The sequence below is a fragment of the Petaurus breviceps genome, unplaced genomic scaffold, assembly GCF_028583685.1.
Source record: "Petaurus breviceps papuanus isolate PSGF00001 unplaced genomic scaffold, PetGlider_PUasm1.0 90760, whole genome shotgun sequence".
In the NCBI taxonomy this organism is placed as follows: Eukaryota; Metazoa; Chordata; class Mammalia; order Diprotodontia; family Petauridae; genus Petaurus; species Petaurus breviceps.
Genome location: NW_027187338.1, coordinates 12,344,574 through 12,368,279, shown reverse-complemented (window position 1 = coordinate 12,368,279; position 23,706 = coordinate 12,344,574). Strand labels below are relative to the sequence as shown.

At 43.7% G+C, this 23,706-nt stretch overlaps 2 protein-coding genes across 4 annotated transcripts in view; one reads left to right on the top strand and one right to left on the bottom strand.

The window, feature by feature from the left end:
- The window catches only part of LOC138146343 (phosphopantothenate--cysteine ligase-like), a 208,870-nt gene extending 203,189 nt beyond the window's left edge, over positions 1-5,681 (bottom strand). The window contains exons 1-2 of one of the 3 annotated variants that reach the window (XM_069068159.1): positions 4,979-5,681; positions 4,424-4,527 (exon numbers count right to left, since the gene is read on the bottom strand). In XM_069068159.1, the coding sequence (XP_068924260.1) occupies positions 4,424-4,527; positions 4,979-5,495 (621 nt within the window). In that variant the 5' untranslated portion in view covers positions 5,496-5,681. The remainder of the gene's footprint in view (positions 1-4,423; positions 4,528-4,978) is intronic. The other 2 variants (XM_069068160.1, XM_069068161.1) reach the window with 2 other exon arrangements.
- Positions 5,682-5,827: 146 nt separating this feature from the next.
- Positions 5,828-23,706, top strand: part of ZMYND12 (zinc finger MYND-type containing 12) — a 28,979-nt gene continuing 11,100 nt past the window's right edge. The window contains exons 1-4 of the mRNA XM_069068162.1: positions 5,828-6,761; positions 14,931-15,072; positions 15,946-16,117; positions 21,995-22,164. Coding sequence (XP_068924263.1) covers positions 6,652-6,761; positions 14,931-15,072; positions 15,946-16,117; positions 21,995-22,164 — 594 coding nt within the window. The 5' untranslated portion in view covers positions 5,828-6,651. The remainder of the gene's footprint in view (positions 6,762-14,930; positions 15,073-15,945; positions 16,118-21,994; positions 22,165-23,706) is intronic.

Genomic DNA, 23,706 nt, shown 5'->3' with positions numbered 1-23,706 from the left:
TTTTGGCAGGTTTTTCTAAGAGTGTGGGGGCAATGAACTAAATGTAAGAAATGTTTAGTCCTCTCTTCTAGTACAATTATTCCTTGATTTTTTCGATTAAAAGAATGGCTATGTCTAAGGTAACCTCAAAATTTCCACTTGCAGCAACCTTCAAGATGGACATTACTGATCAACAGAACTTTTCCTGGGGAATTTAAAGTACATTAAATTTCTATTTTTAATTGAGAATATTTTTTCTTTATTAACATTGACATGAAACAGTAACACATGCTCTTTAATTCCACAGTCCCCTTTAAGTTTGCTAGAAGTACATCAAGGTTTGGGAAGAAAAATTTTACCTAAACTGGCACAACAGCAGTTCCCCGAATTCAGTATCATTTCCTACCCCCATGCCTTTGAAGAAACTGTTCACCAAGGGTCCCCCGTGTGCTATCTCCACTGGGAAGGCTTTCCTAACCCTCTTGGCTGTGAGTGCACTTTCCCTCACTCTATACTCTCATGTATAAACTTATGCCAGCATGTGGTACACTCCTGTGGTACGTAAGATTCTCCAGGGCAGGGACAGTTTTCCATTTTATCTTCATATCCCCAATGCTGAACATGGTGATTTGAATAGTAGGTGCTTTTAAAATATTTGTGGATTGGACAGATTTTAAACCTGTTAAAGAACAATGAGGCAAAAACCAAATTAATAAGCATGAATCCCTAAATTTAGCTGCTCTTTGGACTTTAAAGATGTGTGACTCTTACTACTGATGTCTAAATATCCCTGACATAGTCTAGTCTTCATGAGTTATACGTGAAAACACATTCATCACATGGAATCTAACCCAATGACTCTGTAAGCTTAGCCAGGGTGGTCCTTAGATGACAGGCCTAGTGTATGTTCTAGAGCCACACTAACTTGCCCAGAGCTTTTCCAGGTAGAACCTGCCAGCTTTCCTGGTCTTAAGGGCAGATTAAATACAGAGATCATGGCGGCCTTTCTTACTAGCATAACCAACCAATCTTCTTTTCAAGAACTAAGGTACTTCTTCTATTTCTCACTATGTGCTCAATCTCCTCTTTAACACTGCCAGTTCCCATGAGTCATTTATATGTCAATGACTCCCAGATAAAACACAGATCTAGCAGGAGTTTCTTCTACCAAGTTTTCAATCCTGCATCATCACTTGAAGAACCATCATTTTGAAATCTATGTCCTGTAGGCTGCTAGGTCGTGCAATAGTGCACAGAGCACCAGGTCTGAAGTCATGAAGACTCATCTTCATGAGGGCAAATCCAGCCTCAGACACACACACACTTGTGTGACCCTGAGCAAGCCACTTAACTATGGTTGCCTCAGTTTCCTCAACTGTATGATGAACTGGAGAAGGAAATGGCAAACCACTCCAGAATTCTGGCCAAGAAAACCCCAAGTGGGGTCATGAAGAGTTGGACACAGCTGAACAACAACAATAATAATAATCTCACTACACATCTTTCCCTTTATATATATCTCTTTTCTAATAAAATTCCCCAACACTGACACCCAGGTTCACAACCTGAGAGGCACCTCTGAAGCCCAGCTCTTCCACACCCTCACCCCCCGCTGTCCACTTACACAGCCTTCATTCTAGTTTAGGCCCTCAGCCTTCCCATCAAGACTCTTACAATAGCCTCTTAATTGGATTCCCTGTTCCAAGTCCCTTAACCACAGGTCTCAACATGATACTCTCCTGCTCAATGAACTCCAATAGCTCTCTAGAATCAAATACAAACACCTTCATTTGGTAATTTTTAAAGTCTTTCACAACCTGACTAGACCAATCTTTCTTTCTTTCCTTTCTTATTGTAATTCCTCCCCTCTATGCAATCTTGGTCCAGCCAAACTGGCTGTCTGTCTCCCAGGCAAGGAAGGCACTAGCAGCTCTTCCTGTTTCTCAGAATCCCAAACTCCCTTCAAATATCTGCTGAAATGCCACTTGTTACATGTTACAGATCCCCCTTGCTGCTGGTGCCAAAGTTACCTTGTTTGTGCTTATAATACTGCATTATGTGTGTAGATCATACCTGGTATCTTTCCCCAAACAGAACACAAGTTTCTTGGGGGCGGAGAGGTTTCATGTTTGGCTCTGTAGCCTTAATGCCTAGCACAACAGTTGGCACACTGCCTGAAGGGCATAGAGGCAGGAAAAGGTAACAAGAAGCAGAGTAGGCTTTAAAATATTGTCACCAGTCACAACATTCTCAACAGTCATTAAAAGTGAGATTTGGCAGGCAGATAAAATAAAAAAGTCAGGCTCCTTTAGGAGTTGTACAGATGACAGTTGTACACATGGAAAAGTGCTGAGCACAGAGCTTGGCACACAGCAGGCACTATATAAACGATTATTCCCTTTCACTTCTTTTATTCTACAATTGAGGAAACTGATACCCAGGAAGTAGTATGCAAAAATTACCTTGGTATCATAGAAAGGTCAGTTGTAATGACTGGAATATAGCAGGTGCTTAATAAATGCTATTTGATTTAAAATGCTTCTCTAATTCATGAGGCAGTCTAGCATGTAAATTTATTTAAAGCTTGGGAAGGAAGATTATGTCTACATGAAAAGAACAGATAAAATTTTCTTTCTAATAGAAACACAGACCACACACTTTCATTAAAAATACCATTAATTTTAAATGGCACTTGGATTTTACATAAACCAGAACTAAAGGAAATATATGCCTAATATAGACCAGTATAGTGTACAGCCTTGATTTAGATAGAGAGTTTATTTTGGAGTCAAGGCAGATTTGTGAAGGAGCTACAGGGGAGATAAGGAATAAGTATATACATCAGGGGTCCACTGCTTAACCCAATCCCTTTGGCCCTGTTCCCCATGGAATTCCATCATAATTGACAAAAGATTTTGGGAAAGTCCACAGGACTGATGTGGGCACTCTAGATCTCTAATAAAGATATCTAGAACGCTGCTTCTCTTACCACTGGACACCAGGACTAAAAGAAATTGAGTCAAAGACTTGAACTTCTAAAAACTGCTTAACACACATTTTGAAAAGAGTCAGGGTCAAAGTAGAAAATAGAACAAGTGGGGGATGGAATAAGATGGAAGGAAATACGGTCTTTCACAATATAACTACTACAGAAACGTTTTGCGTAATTACACATGTACAACCTATACTGAATTGCTTATCTTCCCAGTGGGGGTGGGTGAGGAGGGAAGAAGGGAAAGAATCTGGAAATCAAAGTTTTAAAAACAAATGTTTAAAAAAAATTAAATTTTTTTTGGAGGGGTAATTGGGGTTAAGTGACTTGCCCAAGGTCACATGGCTAGTAAGTGTTCTGTGTCAGAGGCTGGATTTGAACTCAGGTCCTCCTGACTCCAGGACTGGTGCTCTATTCACTGTGGCACGTAGCCACCCCCAAAGAATTCTTTTTTCTTTTACATACAATTGGGAAATGAGATATACAAGCACTGGGGTATAGAAATACATCTTGCCCTGCTAGAAAGCTAGAGGCGGAATGGGGGAGGATATAAAAAGCAGATTGGGGGAAGGGGTATTCAGTATGCTTTCTGTCTTGGGGTGGGTGGTAAGGGAAAGAGGAAGAGGAAATTTGTAACTCAAAATCTTGTGGAAATGAATGTTGAAAACTAAAAATAAATTAAAAATTAAGAGTGAGAAAAAAACTGTTTTAAGTCCATTAGTTTTATAAATGACTTCTGCACTGCATAAAGGTAAACCTGGGTTTTCAAAAGGCTTCTTAGTGGAATACAAGCTCTGGCAGGTCCCATCAAGCCGGAAAGGCTCCCCCTGGCAATGAACCGCCTACCTGTCATTCCAGAACCAATCTAGCTAAGTCTGGTCAGGCTTATCACTAGGTTGACAAAACTGATTCACTTTTTAGTTACAATAACTCTGTAGCTGGGTCTTGGATGGGTTGTCATCTACATATAAGAAAGGATGTCACAAGGATGACACTGCAGATCACTGAAGTATTTATAAAAAAGTGTTCAGCGTTTAGGATTGGAGAAGGAAGTATTTGATTTGATAAGGAAGGAAAGAGGTGGAGGCCAAGGTTCACCAAAGAAATAAGGAAAGGGGGAAATATTGCACAAATTATTAGATAAACTCCATCGTGCCCCACAGCTCCAACACATTATATACCTAAGCATCTTTCAACACACAATTTTTGCAGAACCATTGGCAAAGGTTATTATGTATCTTATCAAGAAGGTTTTTAATTTATGGATTATATTTGGGTAATTCAAAACCCCCAAGTCCCCTCCTTTGGATTTATGCCCATCCTGGACCACCCTGCTCTGGCTTGTATATCACAGTTTGACCACGGTAAGGCCTAATTAAAATAGAGGATAAACTGGTCCATGCTCAAACATAGGAGACATAAGTCTGGATGGGAAGAGTAAGTCTTACACACCTGCAAAGGGCCTCCAGAGGACTGGATCTTATGTTCAGGCATTTCAGAAGCAGGCACATAGAAATCCGACACAGCCGCAGCAAGGTAAAACATTGCAGAGGAGCCTGCAAAGGAAACAGTGACGAAGCACAGTGGATACAATGCCTGACCTTGGGGATGGGGAAGGGTGTCAAGGCGTGAGTTCAAATCCTGCTTAGGACACCTATGATTCTGAGCAGGCCGATTAACCTCGCTTTCCTCATCTCTAAAGTGGGGACGACAGCAGCACCTACCTCCCAGGGCTGCGGTGAGGATACAAGAGAGTAACTGAGAAAAGCTTAGCACCACGTGTGGCACCTAGGAAGCTCTATAAAAATGTTAGCTGTGTGCCGGGGGGCCTTAAGGGCCCCTCCAGCTCCAGAGCTACGCGGCCACGGGAAGGGCAGGGAGAGGAGCAGGGATGGGAGGAGGCGGGCAGGGGCGGCTCCCGGCGTGCTCGCCGGCTGCAGGCCGGCCCGGGGGCTCAAGGTCACAGGGGAGACGGCGCAGGGCCGGCTCTGGAGGCTCCCCACGCACCGAGCGGGCTGAGCGCCTGGGCCGCGGCCTGGAGCAGGTGCAGGTAGTCGTTCAAGGTGGTGAACTCCACGGCCAGGAAGGTGCCGGCTTCGGCGGCCTCCTGGTAGCTGCGCAGGGCGTCGGCGAAGCCCGGCAGCGCAGCGGCTTCGGCCTCTAAGAGCAGGCGGCCTCCAGGGCCCTCGCTCGCGCCCTGGGCTGGCCGCAGCGCCGAGAGCCAGGTCTGCGGCGGGAAGTGGTGCGCGAAGGGGAAGGCGGAGCGCGCGCGGTACAGGAACAGCACCCCGTAGCCGGCGCGCAGGAAGCTCTCGGCCGAGGCCGCACCACGCCGCCCGCTGCTGAAGTTGTCCAGAAAGCGCACGGGGCGCGCCTCCAGGGGCACCTTGGTGCCGCCCGACGTGATGAGCACCACCTGCCGGCCCTGCGCGCCCAGCCGCTCAGCAAAGTGCTGCATGAGCGCGGCGCTCCGCGCCACGCCGGGAGGCTCCGGGAACTCGGAGCCGAGGCCCGCTTCCGCCATCTCTCCTGATGCTCACAGGGGACCTGCGCAGCCACTGCCAGCCTGAGCCCCGGCTACTGCGCAGCCGCCGACGGGGAGGAGCCCGGAGCCCGGAGCCGCCTCTGTCGCCTTAGCAACGGAGGAGGAGCTGGGTGACCAGAGCCCAGAAAGGGCCAGTGGGCTGGAGACTCCTCCGGGACCCAGGTCAGAGTCTGTGGCAATCGCGGGAGCCAGGGTCCTTTTCTTTCAAGCTAGAGAAGCACCGCCCTCCACTCCCTCGTCACACCCCGTCAAGTGTTATAAAGAGCTTAGGTGGTCTGTGCTGGCTGCTGTCCTTCATTTCCATGCTACATTCTTTCCTGAATGGAAGGGAACTGGAAAAGAATCCTCCCTATGTAACATACCTGACAGGGGGTCGCCCAGCATTTGCTCAGAGACCTCCGAGATAGGAAGCTCATTATCTCTCCAGGCAACCCCAGCCATTCTACTTTTGAGTTGCTATAAATGTTTGGAAATCTCTCCCGACCTCAAGCCTAAAAAATCAATGCCTTTGCAACTTCTATCCACTGTTCCTGGTTGTGCCCTCCGGGACCAAACGGGGCCATTCTAATCCCTCTTCCATAAGACAGCCCTTCAGATATTTAATTTCCCCTCCGAGTCTCCTTTTCTCCAGGCCAGATATATCCCCAGTTTTTCCAACCGGACCCGAGGAAGATCCCTTAACTCTTTTAGCCACCAAGGTGCTCCTGGAGCACCTGGTTAACGAGATTCCAGTCAGTGAAAGCAGATCACTTGGGCCAACCCCTTCATTTGACAGAGGAAATTGTGCCACAGGGAAAGGAAGGGACTCGCTCAAGGTCAAGCCGGTAGCGAGAAGCAAGACCCCTACTAAAAGGGCAGGTGCTCCTATGGGACACCACCGCTTTCCCTCCAGAGCACGGGAAGAGAGGAAACCGGAAGCGACAGGCCGAGAGCGCCCTCTACTGTCCTGGGCGCAGTTGTGCGTGTCTGCTTAGAGCGCGAGCTCACTTCAAGCTCTGCTCATTTAAGCCTTGATTGGGAGTTGTCTGTCACGTGACAGGAAGAAGGGGCGGGCCGAGGGTTTTGGTTCGCGGCAACCGCCCTCTTCATTTCCTGGCAACCGACGCTCAGGCGGCGGCACTGTGGTACAGCAACCATGAACGAGATCTACCCCCTGGCAGTGCCCAAGGGGCGGAAACTGAAGTGCGAGGTGTGCGAAGCCCCCGCCGAGCGAGTGTGTGCGGCCTGCACGGTCACCTATTATTGGTGAGGATGCCTGGCCCTCTCCCTGTGCAGGCGGGGAGACTGAGGCACAGGGAAGGTGGGAAAGGAACTTGCCCAGCGTCACCCAGCCACTACCGAGGCAAGATTTAAGCCTAGATCTTCAGACTCCAAACCTACTGTACCAAGGTGCCTTGCCTCTATCTCCAGCCCTCCCTCCCGCTGTCTGCCCCACCCCTCTCCTGTAGAACCTGGATCGGCCCCAAGGAATAATGATAAATAATAACTAACATGTTTATAGCGCTTTAAGATTTACAAAGCACTTTATATATGTTAATTCATTTGTCCCTCAAAACAACCCTGGAAGATAGGTGCTATTATCCTCATTTTACAAATGGTAAAGCTGAGGCAGAAATTAAGTGACTTGCCTTGGGTCATTCAGCTAGCGTCTGAGGCAGGATTTAACTCACATGTTCCTGACTCCTGGTCCCACTGGAGCTATCCACTGGTCCGCCTAGCTGCTTGTGGTAGCCATTCAAACCCCAGACCCGACCCCTTTTACCTCACCCACAATTTCTTCTCGGGCTGACTCCTCTCTAGGACTTGGCCATCAGAAAAACCAGGTTCTATTGAGTCAGAGATTCTGGGCAAGACACTTACCTCCCCTTTCTGAGACTCATTTTCTACAGAAATAATTAAATAAATGTGCTTATAGGTACAATATAGAGAGAGAAAAAAGAGAGGAGGTTAGCTTTTTAAGTACTCTGCCACTACACCACTCTCCCTACCCTATTTTAGAATACATCTCCAGACTATTACAATGGAGTCCTAATTAATCTTCTTCCAGTCTCTGATTTCTCCAAACCATCCTTAATACAACTGCAAAAATAATCTTGATTAGGCACTATGACAGGAATAGTGAAACAGGGCCTCCCTGATCATCTGGCCATGTGCCTCCTATCTCATACTGCTCTTGCAAATCCAATCTCTAACTTCCATTGGGAAGAAGAATTGTGCCCTCCATTCAGTGATGAACAGTCTCACATCTGGTCATACCCTTCACATTCCAGTGATCCTGAACCTCTGTAGATCATCATACAAACACTCATTCCTTAACTCTCCCATCACCTGATTCCTTCTTCCCATCCCTTCCCACCCAAAACACTATCAGCCCTTCCACTGTATTTTCTGGAGTGCCTATTCTATATAGATAACATCCTTTCATTCTAAATCTTTTTCTTTCCCACTGTATCCATCTATTAGCTATTACTGAAATCTGGCTTCCCCCCATGACAAAAACCTCACTGTCCATCTTTTCCAGAATAGCCTATGCCTTCACCTCTACACCGGTAGAGGCAGGGGAATTAAAATACTCCTTGCTCCCCACTGGCACTTCAAGGTTCTCCCCCTACCTTCATTAGTCAATAACTTCTTTTCCTTTGAGGATCATGCTATTCATATCTACTCAATCAAAATCCTGATAGCTAATGTCTACAGACCGCCCCCCCCCCATACTCTTCTTCCCTCCTCAATGAGTTCTGTACATGGCTCACAATTTTTCTCTCCTCCCCAACTCGTATTGACTCTCCACAAAATATCTAACCATCCAATTCTTAAGCTTGCTCACTTCAATGAGCTACTCCTTTACCCCACCTTAGCCACACACAAAGATAGTCACAACCTAAATGTTCAAGAAATCCAACCATAACCTTTTGGCTTTCCTTGTTTCTCTCTAACCTTCCCCCCTACAAAACCCTACTCTATGTCCTCACTAGGACCTCCAATACCTTGACCCCTCAATTCTCTCCCAGGTCATCTCCCCTGAACTAGTTACTCTCTTACCCATTTGACTTCTAGTGGGTCAACTGAAATATCCACTGTCCTCCACTGTTGAATCCTTAGACTCCTTATCATATCACTGATTATGCCTGCCAAGCCTCAGCCTTGATTCACTCTCACCATTTGCTACCTTTGCTTCTACACACATGCTGCTGAATGAAGGAAATCACTCAACCATTCTAACTGGGTCCACTACAAATTTATGTTATACAACCTCAACTGGGCCTTAACTGTTGCTAGACAATCTTTCTATTCGTCCCTTATCAACTCGATATCCCAATCTCCATAGTTGCTCTTCTAAACCTTTTCATTCCTTGTTCAGACCTGCCATGGCTCTTCCTTCCCTCTCTTCTCTGCTGAGGACCTTCCTTGCCTCCTATTTTAGAGAAAAAAAATTGAGGCCATTGTTTGAGCTCCCTTTTCATATCTCCTACCACTCAAATGCCTTCTGCCACTCACCTTCTTTACTTCTGTCTCACGTGATGAAGTGGCCTTACTCCTTACTAAATTGAACTAAGCTCTCTATACGTTCAAGCAAACCTATTCTGTTCCTTTTGGAGCAATCCAACAAATTGCTCTCTCTCTCTTTCTTTCTCTCTCTCTCTCATCCCCATTCTATCACTTATTTTCAATCTCTTCTTGTCTACTTGCTTATTTCCAGCTGCCCACAAACATGTCAATGTCTCCCCATCCTGAAAAAACTCTCATTTGATCCCTCCATCTGCATTATTGTTGAATATCTCTTCTGACCTTTGTAGCTAAACTAGAAAAGGCTATCTACTCTAAGTGCCCCTAGAATCGGTACCTTCACTTTCTTCGCATTCTCTCCTAAACTCTTCCACCAAAGTTACCAATGATCTCTTAGTTACCAGATCCAATGACCTATTCTCACTCCAGTTCTCATTCTCCTTGGCCTTTCTGCAGCCTTTGACACATAGCCTCCTCTCTCTTCTCTCTGGGCATTCAGGACATCATTTTTTTCCTAGTTCTTGTCCTAACTACTTTTCTGTCTCCTTTGCTAGATCCTCATCCAGATCACACTCTACAACCTTAGGTTATACTCTATAACTATACCTCTTTACTTGGTGATCTCATCAGCTTCCATAGATTATTTGCCATCTCTATGCTGATGATTCTCAAATTGACTTTTCCTGCCTCAATGACCTCCAGTCTTACATCTCTAATTTCCTGTCAGACATCTCAAAGTGGATGCCCAGTAGATATCTTAAACTAAACATGTCCAAAACAGAACTCATCCTTTCCCCTAAACCCTCCTCACCCCTTTCTTTTTTAATGTAGAAAGCAATACCACCCTCCCTGTCCCTCAGGCTCACAACCTAGGAGTAATCCTGGACTCTTCACACTCTCACCCCTCGTTTCCAAGCTGTTGCCAAGGCCTGTCTATTCCACCTTTGCAACATCTCTAAAATATACCCCTTTATCTCCTTTGACATTGCCACCTGGCTGGTGCAAGCTTTCATTACCTCATGCTTTGAAAACTGCAATAGCCTGCTAATGGGTTAGCCTACCTCAATTCTCTCCCTACTACAATCCATCTTCTAGCTATCAAAATGATTTCCCTAAAACACAGGTCTGATCATGTCACTCCTCCCTCCCCTCCTTCAATAAACTCCAGTGGCTCCCTATTGCCTCCAGAGACAAATACAAAATTGTCTGGCATTCAAAGCCCTTCATAACCTATCCCCCTCTTACCTTTCTAATCTTCTTATACCTTACTCCTGGACACATAATCTTTGATCCAGTGACACTGGCCTCCTGGCTCTTTCAAAAGCAAAACACTCCGTCTCTCAGTTCTGGAAATTTTCTTCGTCTATTTCCCATGCCTAGAAAGCTGTCCCTCCTCTGCTCTGACTACTGACCTCCCTGGCTTCCTTTAAATTCCAACTAAAATCTCATCTTTTACAGTAAGTCTTTCTCAACTCCTCTTAATCCTAATGCCTTCTGTTAATTATTTCCTATTTATTCTCTATGTAGTGTGTTTGTATATATTCATTTGATTTTTGTCTTCCCTATTAGATTGTAAGCTCTTGAGGGTAAGAATTATCTTTTGCCTCTTTTTGTATCCCTAGCACTTAGCATAGTGCATGCCATACTTGTTGTTCAGTCATTTCCAACTGTTTCTAACTCCACTTGGGGTTTTCTTGGCAAAGATACTGGAATGGTTTGCCATTTCCTTCTCTAGCTCATTTGACAGATGAGAAAACTGAGGCAAACAGGGTGAAGTGACTTGAATAGGGTCACAAAGTAAATGTCTGAGGCCAGATTTGAACTCAGGAAGATGAGTCTCCCTGTCCTCCAGGCCCAGCACTCCCTCTGTTGCAGTTTGGGGTGCTTGGAACCCCAAAATGTAAGGGTACAGGGGGTCTGCCTGGAAAGAATTCAACCACTCAGGCCTTCTTTCAGTCAAAGTAGTGAGGTTTATTGTAACACCAGTATGGTGGACAGAGTTCCTAGTGAATCTGCAAATGGGACGATACTTAGATACAAAAAAGGGAAAAAGGGTCAGGGATTAGGAAGTGGTGAGTAGCCTTGGGTGGGCCAGGTGCAGACTGTGAAAGGAGTTAAGTGGTTGGAGAGCCACAGTTAGAGGGCAGTTAAAAGGATTACTGAGTATCTAGGTGGACTGGGCTGAGCTGAGCTGATCTGGGCTGGGCCTTGGGCAAAGCACAGGGACTGGGCTGTATGAGTCTGGGTTACTTTCAAAGACATAGTCTTTTCCTTTTAGGGATCCAAGTCCCATCACCCCCATTATCTCCACTTTACTACCTAGCTGCCCCTACACAGCATATAATAGGCACTTAATAAATATTGGTTGATTGATGTCTTTAAACTGGCATTTAAAGCATTTTATAACCTGGTTCCAGCCTCCCTCTAGAGCTTTATTTCATGTTATTCCCTTTCATGCATTCAAGGTGCCTGTCAGTGGTCTACTAGCTGTCCCCAAACTCAACATTCCATCTTTCATCACCATGTCTTCAGTACACTTCCTCCTCACCTCTACACATAGAATCCTTAGGTTCCTTTGAGGCATAACTCAGGTGAGCTCTCCTGCTTGAAGCCCCTACCTAATTCCCCCTAGTTGCTGCTAGCCTTCCTACTCAAATTACCTCCATCTTACTCACACATATTCATGTCAAATCTGCCAAGTGACTGTTAACTCTTTGAGGACAGGAATTGTTTCAGTTTTGTCTTTGTCTTTGTCTTAGCATCTGGCACAGTGCCTTCTGCATAGTAAACATTTAATAAAAGTTCATTGAGTTAAGTTGAATAACCCACCACTGTTTTGAGTTGTCATTCACTTAGTTTCTAATCAACTTAAATGTCCTATCATCTAGCCCAGTGGTATCAAATGCAAACAGAAATGGGGGACACAAATCCATATGTAAAGATCCCTGCAGCCATGGTGACTTCATTTTAAAAATGTAATAACTGTGTTTTATTGTATTTTTATTTATTTTGTTAAATCTTTCCCAATTACGTTTTAATCTAGTTCACACACACTCAGGAATGTTTCCGGGGGCAGGGCCCACAATTGTGTGTGTGACACCTAATCTAGAAGTGCACAGATGATAGCTACGTATAATTGGGCTGAAATAACTTCAGGGGAGGTGATTTTGCTTTGTGAAGGAGAGCATGGAATTTAGAATGGGGAACAAGAAGTATGGCAACTCTTAATCTAGTCCTATGAAGGAGGGACAGGTAGGGGGTAAGCATTTATATCACATACCTACTATGTACAAGGTACTCTGCAAATATTGTCTCATTTGATCCTCACACCAACCTTAAAAATTAGGTGCCATATTATTATTTCCTTCTTAGAGTTGAGGAAACTGAGGCAGACAGAGGTTAACTTGCCCACACAGTTGTTAAGTATCTTTGATTTTTGATTTGAACTCAAATCTTCCTGACTCTAAGCCTATCGATAACTATCCACCAAACCACCTAGATGTCTGGGAGAATTTTTTAGATTGTGATGATCTAATGAGATAAATTTGTAAAGATAACATTCATGAGTCAGAAGTAGTGAGAGGAGAGAAGCAGCCAAAATTTGGAAAGGGTATATGAGACATGCCCAGGGGTGCAAGCCTACTCTTTAATAGTGTTAGGATCCTGGTACAGTGGAAACAATGTGGCCTTAGAATGAGAGAACCCAAGTCTGAATCCTGTTTCTGCCATTTATTCTATGACCCTGGACAAATCACTCAATCTCTGGGCCTCATTTTCCTCATCTATTTAACAAGAGGTTGGTGATAACCTCCAAGGACCCCTCTGATATGGAAGGATTATGAGAAGTATGTAAGTATTGAGGGGACAGTGGACAAAAGTGAAATGGGGCAAAGTAGAAGAGAGTTCTGAACTAAGGTCAACTAGAACTCTGTTATTTACAGTTCTTTGTTTTGCCATTAAAAAAAGATGAACTCCTTTCAACTTAAAACAGCTTGATAACCTCTACATCCAAAACAGCAAAAACCACCAAAGCTCTTCAAATACAAGATAAAATTACAAGAGATCCAAGTGGTAATTTGGGATGGAGGCAGGGGTGAAGGAGGAGGAGGGGAAGGTAGCTGTGCTTTGGCAGAGTTAGCTGCTTCCATCCTGCTTTCCAGCTCCAAAGATCAAAAATTGTATCGGCTTAGTTTCTCTCTGTGTGACACAGACCACAGCCCCCAAATGCTCACAGGCTGTGGTCTAGGATTTGGGGCACCCTGACTCTACACTTAGTTTGGCTGGTCCTCAGGCCATAGGTATAAAACGTTTTGCCAGATGTGGACTGGAAGTCTTCATGACTCATTGCCGGAGCTTTAGCTCTTTGGGCGTAGCCTTGGAGAATTTATGGTGTCCTCCATATTATAATGAGGTACCAAAACATGACTTTCATGGGGGATCTTGCCCCTTCCAAGTTAAATACACTTCATTCAGCTTGCTGATTTCATTGTGGAGAGGCAGTATCTAGAGCTGAAGCTTCCAGGGCCCCTCCCTCTTCCTCTCTGCTATCTCCACCATCCAAATCATGGCATCATAGAAGCTTTCCTCATTAGCAGTGTTCTTCTTGGACTTAAACACATTGGGGGTGGGGGAAGAAAAGAGAGAGAGAGAGAGGGAGAGAGGATTAAGGTGGCCACTAGGGGGCAGTGCAATGTTTCCCATGTTACAAAAAATCATAGCATTTTAGACCTGGAAGAAACCTTAATGCCCTCATTTTACAGAACAGGAATCTGAGTATCAGAAGGGGTGCATACAGCTAGTTAGTTAGCAGCAGTGCCTAGAGTAGAACGCAGGTCTTTTGGGTCACCTTGTGACTGCAGGACAGGGAGGAGGCAGTGGACAGTGTGCCTCCTCTGCAGTCAGGCTGACCTGGGCTCAGAGCTATGTGACCATGAGCCACTTAACTGAAAGCCTCAGCTTGCTCATCTTAAAATGGGGATAAAAGCCTAGAGTCCCTGCTTTACAAGGGTTAATGTGAGGTATAAATGAAATAATGTATGGAAAGTTTTTGTTACCTTGAAAATACTGCACTCGTGTTGGCTATGTACATGCAGTGCTCAAGCCATCTGTGTCTAAAACCATTTCTGCCCCAAGCATCCTTCAGGTCCCATACCAATAAACAAGAACATAGAAGGGATTCTTAGAGTGAATTTTAAAAAATCCTTATAATTGAAAAATTTATAGGTCTTACAGCTCTTACCTGGTTGGAGACTCACAATAACCTTGTGTTAGGTAGTTAGTGCAACAAATATTGTTATCCCCATTTTCTAGATGAAGAAACTAAAACTCAGAGAGTTGAAATGACTTGGCTATGACCACAAATTCTGAATTCTAACTCCAGTGTGCATCCTACTACAAGATGGTTCCCTCCTAGCTCCAAAGAAAAGAGAATTTAAAATTTTAGTATGTTGATCAGTGAGACCGCTAGCTAGAGAGACTAGCTGTGGGCAAAGACATGGATACATGGACGCAAGCCTTCCAAATTTCAGGGGGTTTGCTATTTCATGACAGATTGCTAGTAAATAATGCCTCTTTCTTGAAAGTGGCTCTGTCTCTGTATTCTGGCAGGGCCTTACTTTGTAGTATGCCCCAGGCCGTCGTCAAGGAATGGTTCATTCCTCCCAACCACAGTGGGGCACTGAGCCATCAACTTGAAGTCTTCTGTGACCAGTAAGGAAGGGTAGTGCTCAAGCTTGTTGCTTTGGCCATCCTGTACGTCTGGTTTGCTTTAGGCTTAGGCTGGGCCTTGGCAGGTCAGCCCATGGGGCCCTGCCCTGCCATTGTGCCTGCTAGGTACCAAAGCCATGTGTGTTCAGCGCCTACAAGGTGCCAGTGAAGGATGAAGTCTGCTTTTCTCTTCCTTGTCAGTGGTGCTGCGCATCAGAGAGCTGATTGGGCCAGCATTCATGAAAAAATATGCCAACTCCTGATCCCCTTGCGTACAACTATGCCCTTTTACAATTCAGAAGATGAACGGAGGCATGGGCGGGAGCAGCTGCTGCAGAGGCAGGTGTGTTATGTGCGTCCTTAGCTCTCTGGAAGGTTAGTGCCCCAGAGGATAGGGGCTAACAGCCCTCCCTACCTTGAGATATCCCTGAATTATGGCACAGGACAGTAAAAGGACTTTACAATGAGGATACTTTGTCATCCAAGAAAAGGTTAAATTAAGCTCACAGTATCTTGTTAAGAAGAAGATACAGAAGTATGTGATCCATTTTAGAAAGGTTCCTATATTTTTTCTTTTTCTTTTTTTTTTAAACCAGAACTGTGATTTCACAGATATAGGGAATTCCAGAAACCCAGATTAGAAACTGCTCAGAAAAGAGTTATCTTAGGAAGTTGCCTGGGGCACCAAAAAGTTAAAGTGTTACTCAGCCAATATGTGGCATGTTGATCTTCTGATTGATGCCAACTTTGTTATGTCATACTGCCTCTCTCAAGAAAAGATTAAAGAGAGCCCTGGAGTCAGGAGGACCTGAGTTCAAATCCAGCCTCAGACACTTGACACACTACCCTGTGACTCTGGGCAAGTCACTTAACCCCAATTGCCCTCCAAAAAGCAAAAAAAAAAAAAAAAAGATTAAATAGCATTCTTCAAAAGTCAAATATACAGTCTATTTTTGGAAAGATTTTCATCTATAATGGTTAAATTGTTAATATTTATTAATCCATAATGGTCAAGTTTTTTAAAGTTCTTGGCATTTGTCTGACCAAGCCTTCAACTATCCAGAAAATTCAGTTACCTGGAACTATTATCTGGACGAGGGATCCCAGGCAGTGGGGGTTTTACTCATCCCAGAGCAGGTCTGCCTCAGGTCTTTACTTAATTGCAGCATAAGGTTCTCTCTGTTTCTCTGAGATGTTGTATTTATTTCTTCTACAGAAGCATTTAATTGAGCTATGTTACAAAGTAGCTCAGAAATATCTCTTTGAAGGAAAACATGAAGAATCTGTCCCTGCAGCTTTACATTCACTACGTTTCCGCATTAATGTATATGGCCTAAATTCAGTCCAGTTGGTGCCTGCTTACCTGCTGTTATCTGAGGCCAGTATTGGTAAGTTTTAAAGTCAGAGTGGGGTTCTGCACAATTAAAGTTATGACTGGTGTATCGTAATCTATATCCACAAGAAGCTTGCTATTGGTTCAAACCAATGGTACTTCCAGGTCAGGATTCCGTCTCTAACAGCAGCACCAAGATACCTTTTGTAAGAAGGAATGATTGCTGGACGTGATCATTGTCTCCAAAGAGTCCATGAACCTTCATCACCATGGTGGCATCTATTACAGTGCAGGTCATAGCTGAGTACTAGGAATCACAGGGTTCATTGTACCAGAATTAGGAAGTAGACAACATGTAGGACCAGACAGCCCAGTTGTGGTTACCATTCAGCGCTCTTATCTGACTTTCATAAATCTTTTAACATATTTCTGAAATAGTGTCAAGACAAACAATTCCTGAGAGTGGTCATTGTGTGACCCTACCTGGGCCTCAGTTTTCTTTTTCTTTAAAATGAGGAGGCTGGACTAGAGGATTCCTATGGTCCCTTTCAGCTCTAATGTTAGGATTCTATCTCAGTGGCCCTGGCGAATAAATCAGAATGATTATAAATATTAGTACCTTAAAGTAATGCAACTCCACATTGGTCAGTATTTATTCCTACTTGCACAGAACAGGTTCATCATTAGTGGAATAACATTTATTCACATGCATACAGTGCTTTGTAATTTACAAAATGTTTTCAACTTCATGATCTCATTTCATCCTTACAAACAATTCCTATAAATAACTATGCATATATCAACTTTTGGTTATTCTTTTATATGATTTTTTGAATGGACATTTTCCCATGTCTGTCCTGCCTGTATAATTAGACTGACACAGCCTTTTGCAGTTAGGAATTAATCATCTTTTTAAAAGTCCCTCTGTAGTACCAAGTACCCATCTCTGCACAGTGGATATTCAGTGAATCTTTTAAGCTGATTTTGCTTCATTTTTTTCTGACAAGAAGTTCATTATTTGTACTAAAACAAAAATGGCTAATAGGGAGTTGATATCCAATATTAATATGTTCAGTTCTCCAGGCCCAGGTGAATTACGTCTTCAGGTATAAAAACAGGCATGTGTATTCCCTTGCTGGGATCTACTATCAGGGATATTGAAAGATTATGGAAAACAAGACCTAAGGAAGGAAAATGTCTAAATTTATATAAAAAGAGAGAATGGAGTGTGAACACTATAAATCCATGATATCAATTTTGATTCCTGACTGAATTCTAGGGCATATCACTAAAAAATGGGAAATGAACATCCAGAAAGGGAAGGTGGTGATAACAAAGAGACAGTACAGCTTTGTCACAAGCAGGCCATATCAGACTAATCTCAGTAATATGGTACAGTAGATGGAGATCTGGACTTGGAGCCAGGAAGAGGAGGTTGAAATCCTGCCTCAGATACTTTGGAGCCATGTGACCAGGAGCTAGTCACTTTAGTCTCTCTGAGCCTCAGTTTCCCCATATGTAAAATGAGGCTATTAATACCAGCTCACAGGGCTGTAGTGAGGCTTCAGTGAGCTAATTGATATGAAATAGCTAACAAAATTTAAAGTCCTACATTAATACCTGTTCTCAGGATGGTTTCCTTTTTTTTTCTGCTAGAATGGTAGACAAGAGAAAGGATGCAGAGGTAGCTTATGTAGATTTTCATCCGGTACTTGGCAATCTCCTGCTATACTTGTGGAAAAGATGGAGAGATGTGGGCTCAATAAGAGGGTAATTAGGTGGATAGGGACATGGTTGAATGGACAAACCAAAAGAATAGTCATTGATAGTTTGATTGGATAGTCTCTCGTGAGATGCCCCAGGGATCTGTGCTTGGTTCTGTACTGTTTCTGAGCAACAATTTGGATAAAGGTATAAATGACATATTTATCAGATTTGTAAGTGATGCAAAACTATGCACTAACACATTGGATGAGAGAGTGGGGATCCAAAAAGATCTTGAAAAGATAGATCTTATAGAGATAAATTTAACATTGTGAAATTCTCTGGAGATTAAAATTATAAAGTTTTAGATCTGTGTTCAGAACATTAACACCACAAGTACAAGATGGGGGAAGAATGGTCAGACAGCTGTTAGTCTGAAGAAGCCCTGGGAAATTGTGTGTGTGTGTGTGTCTGTGGGAGAGGGGGGAAACAGTGCAAGGTTAATTAGGAATCAATAGCGTGAATCCAGAAAAACAAAGAATCTTGGGCCATATCAGGAGAGGCAGAGTATTTAGAGGCAAGAAGCTCTCTCATTTTGCACTAGTCAGACTATACCTAGAATGTCATTTCATGTTCTAGGTATCCCATTTTAGGAAAGACAGTGATAAAGTGGGCAGTATGCTGAGGCAGACAGCCAAGATGGAGAAAAGCCTTGAAATCACGGTATATGATTATATGATTATTGTCCTTCATTCTCGAAGAGGACCAAAATGACATTACTATACTAAAGTTAAGTTTCAGTGTGTCCTGCTGTGGCTGATCAGACCAATACAAGCTCGGAATGCTCTACCATAGGTAGGGCAAAAATAATCTGTGTTAACATTTGAGGTGGATACTCTAAGTTTGTGCATCCTGTGTTTCCTTTGAACTGCTTCAATTCTGCTTTGCTCATAGAGCACAGTACCTTCTCTGATGGGGGTACACCATGCTGAGCAGTCCTGTGCCAGTAACATGTCACACAATCAATTTTAGAGTTCTTGAAAGAGACATTGAGGGTGTCCTTGTATCTCTTCTTCTGACCACCATGTGAACGCTTGCCCGTGTGAGTTTGGCAAGCATACATTTTGCATTCAAACAATGTGGCCAGCCTATCGAAGTTGCTCTCTCTGAAGCAGAGTTTAAATGCTTGGCAGTTTAGTTGAGTAAGGACCTCAGTGTCTGGTACCTTATCCTGCCAGGTGATCTTCAGAATATTCCTAAGACAATTCAAATGAAAACGATTCAGTCTCCTGGCATGATGCTGGCAGACTGTCCAGGTTTCACAAGCATACAACAATGAGGTCAGCACAATAGCTCTGTGGACCTTCAGTTTGGTAGTCAGTCTAATACCTCTTCTCTCCCACACCTTCTTTTGGAGCCTCCCAAACACTGAGCTAACTGGCAATGCATGTGTCAACCTCATTTTCAATGTGTACATCCCTGGAAAGTACACTACCAAGGTAAGTGAACTTATCCCCAGCATTCAAAACTTCTCCATTTGCTGTAACCCATGGTTCCACATATGGATGGTGTGGTGGTGGCTAATGGAGCACCTTGGTTTTCTTGGTGTTAATTGTTAGGCATAAATTAGCACAAGCAGCAGAGAATTGATCCATACTTTGTTGCATCTCAGCTTCAGAGGCTGCATTGAGTGTACAATCATCTGCAAACAGAAAATCATGCACCAATCCTCCCTCCACTTTGGTCTTGGCCTGTAGCCTTTTCAAATTGAAGAATTTGTCATCAAGTTGACCTTGATGCTGTGCTCATCCTCATTGAAAGCATTAGACAACATGCCTGAAAACATCATGCTGAAAAGCATGGGAGCAAGCCCATGGCCTTGTTTCACTCCATTAGTGACTGGGAAGGCACCAGAGCATTGTCCATTATCCAGGACCCAGGCAAGCATGCTGTCCTGAAATTGATATAGAATGCTGATGAAATTCTCTTAGCAACCAAATTTTGATGTATTTTTTCCATAAAACCTCACAACTAACAGTTATCAAAAGCCTTGGTCAGATCTACAAATATTGTGCACAGACCTCTCTGTTCTGCTCCTAGCATTTCTCCTGGAGTTGTTGGGCAGCAAACACCATATTGACTGTTCCTTGGCTCTCTCTGAAGCCACACTGGCTCTCAGGTAGATGACCATCCTCCAGGTGAAGGATTATCCTATTAAGAAGGACATTTTGTTGGTTGAAAGCTGCCTCATTAACTTGGGGTTTACTGGCTAGATTTCTTTCTCAAAGACCAAGCTTAAACCCAATTCACTCTGGAGCTCATAGATTGGACAGTAGATCCCTGCCCTCCTAGCACAGAGTGAATGTAAATAGTAAATAGTAAATATTTTTCTTTTGGCCAGCAACCCTCAGGTTGGAGGGTCTTCCCCTCCAGTTTTACACACACACACACACACACACACACACACACACACACATAATTAAAGGGGTCATCCTTTGGCTCACTTCTTAAAGAGACCTATTCACTGAATGGGTATTACCTCATGCAAAGTGAGAACCTGAAAAGACCTTAGCCTAAAAGGACCAGGGTCTCCCATTGCATCCTGGGCCATCTCCAGTCATCCTGATCTATATCTGGACCCAGATGGGTCTGGAGGGGAAAGTGAGGCTGGTGACCTTGCACAGCCCTGCCTCACTTAAATCCAGTTCACTTACATGGCATGGCATCGCCTTCCTGTTATCATCAGAGGAAAAAAAATAGGAAATGCATCAGGAAAGAACTTTCTAGAAATAGAACAGGAGCCTCCGGGAGCAGCGGGCTCCCTCTCATTAAAGGTCTGCAAGCCAAAGCTGAGTGGCCACTTGTTAGGCATATTCTGGTTTGAATTCTTACTCAGCTCTGCTTTTCACTAGATTGCTCCTGAGGCTGCCTCTAATTCTGAGATCTGATTATGAGAAAAATAGGAAGCATGCATGCATGGAAAGAAGCAAGAGGTTTATGGAGGGAAATGAAAGTGTGGCAGGGGACGGGAAGTGTCAGAGTATAAAGAGAGCATCTGATTGGGCTGCATTCATTAGAAAATACCTGCCTTGGCAGCCTGGGCCAGGGGACCAGGCTTGGATCAGAAAGCCTTGATTCCAGTTCTGGTTCTAGCATGGTGTGACTGTGTGAGCTGTGTATTCTTCACGAACCTCACCTGTGTCTAACATGGGAATGATATTATCTCCCCTACCTTTACTTTCAGGGGCAAGGATTCCAGCCACTCTTCAGTAAAGTTGTATGTAGCCTGGCAGAATGGTTCTTAGAGGCCCTCATCAGGCCTCTGAGGAAAGCCAGTTCTACTAGGCTTCTATCTAGCTTCTCTGTGACCTTGGCCTAGTTACTTTTTCCTCTAAGCCTTAGTTTCCTCATCTGTAAAATGGGAACTGTGCTATCAACCCAGGGAACCCTCATCAATCTGCTGTGAAAATCAAATGAAATGATGCCTGCTCAAGTGTTCTAACCTGCTCAAGTACTGGATGCACAAGTGTTTTTCTAAAATGAACATCTATACTAAGATATAACAGAATGCTAATAAGAATGGCACTTTTGAACTAAAGTCCAGAGATATTTTATCATTAGAAATGCAAGATAGCAGAATTTACATAGGTCTGGAAGCAGTATTTTGAGTCATCCAAGAGTTCCAGAAAGGGTTTCTTTGCCCTTGTTATCTATAAAATAGACAGCTACATAGCAGAGATCAGGGGCCATTCAGGCATGGCTACATTGTGGCCTGGGTGGCCAACCTTTCCTATTTTCTGCATTGTATTAAATCCTCTTCTATTGAGATTTGTCTTCTCTTTGGCATTCCATTTAATAATAGAACATCAAAGCTAGAAAGAACCATAGAGACTAACCTAGCCCAACCCTCTCATTTTATAGATGGGAAAACTGAAGTCTGCAAAGGGGCAGGAAACATCATGAGTTAATGGCAAAGCCAGAACTAAAGTTTAGGTATCCTAACTCTCCTTCTGTGTTTTGTACATAGCATTATAATGCCTCCCATGGACCAGCTAGCTCTTCTCTATTAAAAAGGCAAAGGTATATAGAAGTGAATTTGTTTTCTGCACAAATATTTACTAACCAAAGCTCATAAATGTATGAATTCACCATAAAGGAATATATTTCATAATTCTTCACAAATACATTGGCTGGCAAGTACACCAGGGCCTTCTTTTCCTTGTGTCAGGTCTTGGCCACGTTGTTCAGGCAGAGGAATACCTTTCCCAAGCCCAGTGGACTGTTCTCAAGTCAACTGATTGTGACAATGAAATTCATTCTCTCCTGCATCGAAACCTGGGGCTCCTCTATACAGCTAAAGAAAACTATGAAGATGCACGTTATCATTTGGCCAATGATGTGAGTAGGCCAAACTACAGAGCCCAGATATAGTCAAGAGACTTAAAGAAGGTCAGAGCTGGAGGGAACTCTATCATCTAATTCAATCCCCTTGTTTTATAGTTACCTACACTTAGATACAGATGGGGGAAAGTAACCCACTTGAGATCACATAGCATGTCAGGAACAAAGATGCAGAATAGAACTTGGGTCTTCTCATTCCCATTCTTGCGCTCTTCAAAGAGCCAGGAATCAGCAGGGGCATAGTCCTCATGCCAAAGTCTAGGGTACAATTCTGGGCTCATCACTTTATTCAAAGTTGCCTCCAGGACAGAGGACCCTTCTAGTGGCTGCCAGCCTTGAATCAGAAGTCATAAGAAGAGATCTGGCGAGAAGGGAAATTATTGCCCCTTCACCATGGATTCACTGAGTGGAAAGGCAGCATGGTCTTGTGGGTAGGGCCTGGAGCTGGAATAGGAAGGCCTAGGTTCAAATCCTGCCTTAGCCACTTACTAGCTGTATGATCATGGGCAAGTCACCTGGACTTTTTGTGTCTCAGTTTCCTGTAGGATTAGGGGGGTTGGGCTAAGTGATGTCTAAGGACCTCTCCAGTTCTGAATCTGTACAGGTTCATGTGATCTCAGACAAGTCACACATTGAAACCTCTGGGGTTCAATTTTCTTTCTGTTAAATGGGAGAAAATATCTTGTCTGCATGAAGGTAGTATCATTCAGAGCTATGGATTACATATCAAAAGACCTGGGTGCAAATCCTAGCTCTGAGATTTACTAACTACCGTGTTTCCCCGATAATAAGACACTGTCTTATTAATTTTTTTGGACAGAAAAACACCAGAGGGCTTATTTTCAGGGGAGGGCTTATTTTAATGAACATTGACAGCAATTTTAATAAACAGGTAAATGTGAACAAAAAAATGTACCAGCAAGCAAATCACTGGGGAAGAACAGGATGACACGCTCACTGCTGCAGCTCTGATTGGATGCAGCTCGGAGCGCGGCGTGCGTTCCGTACAGAGGGTACCGTAATGTAGCATGTAGCGCAGGGGATCACCTTCACTACAGTAGCAATCTCAATAGGGCTTATTTTCGGGGGAGGGCTTATTTTAGAGGAATCTTACATAGTAAGGGGAGGGCTTATTTTCGGGATAGGTCTTATTATCGGGGAAACATGGTATATGACCTTGACCAGTCAAATTAACCTCTCTGAACCTCAGTTTCCTCATCTGTAAAATGAGGATAACAGATCCTGTCCTTCCTATTGCACAGGATTGTGTTTAAGAAAGTGTTTTGCAAACTCTATAGATGTGCAAGAAATCCAATAAATGAACAAATATCCATTATTTATGAGCTTCACTTCTAACCTGCTCAATTTTCTTCTTTCCTCCAAATCTTAGCCCTCACTCTACCTTCTTCCCAGTAGGAAAAGTCAATATGTTATAAAGCAGAACTGCACAACCTGTAGCCCACCAAAGGATTTCTGGTGGCCTGTGAAAAATGTAGAGGAAAACATCCTCTATGATTGGTCTAGGGACCAACCTCCCAA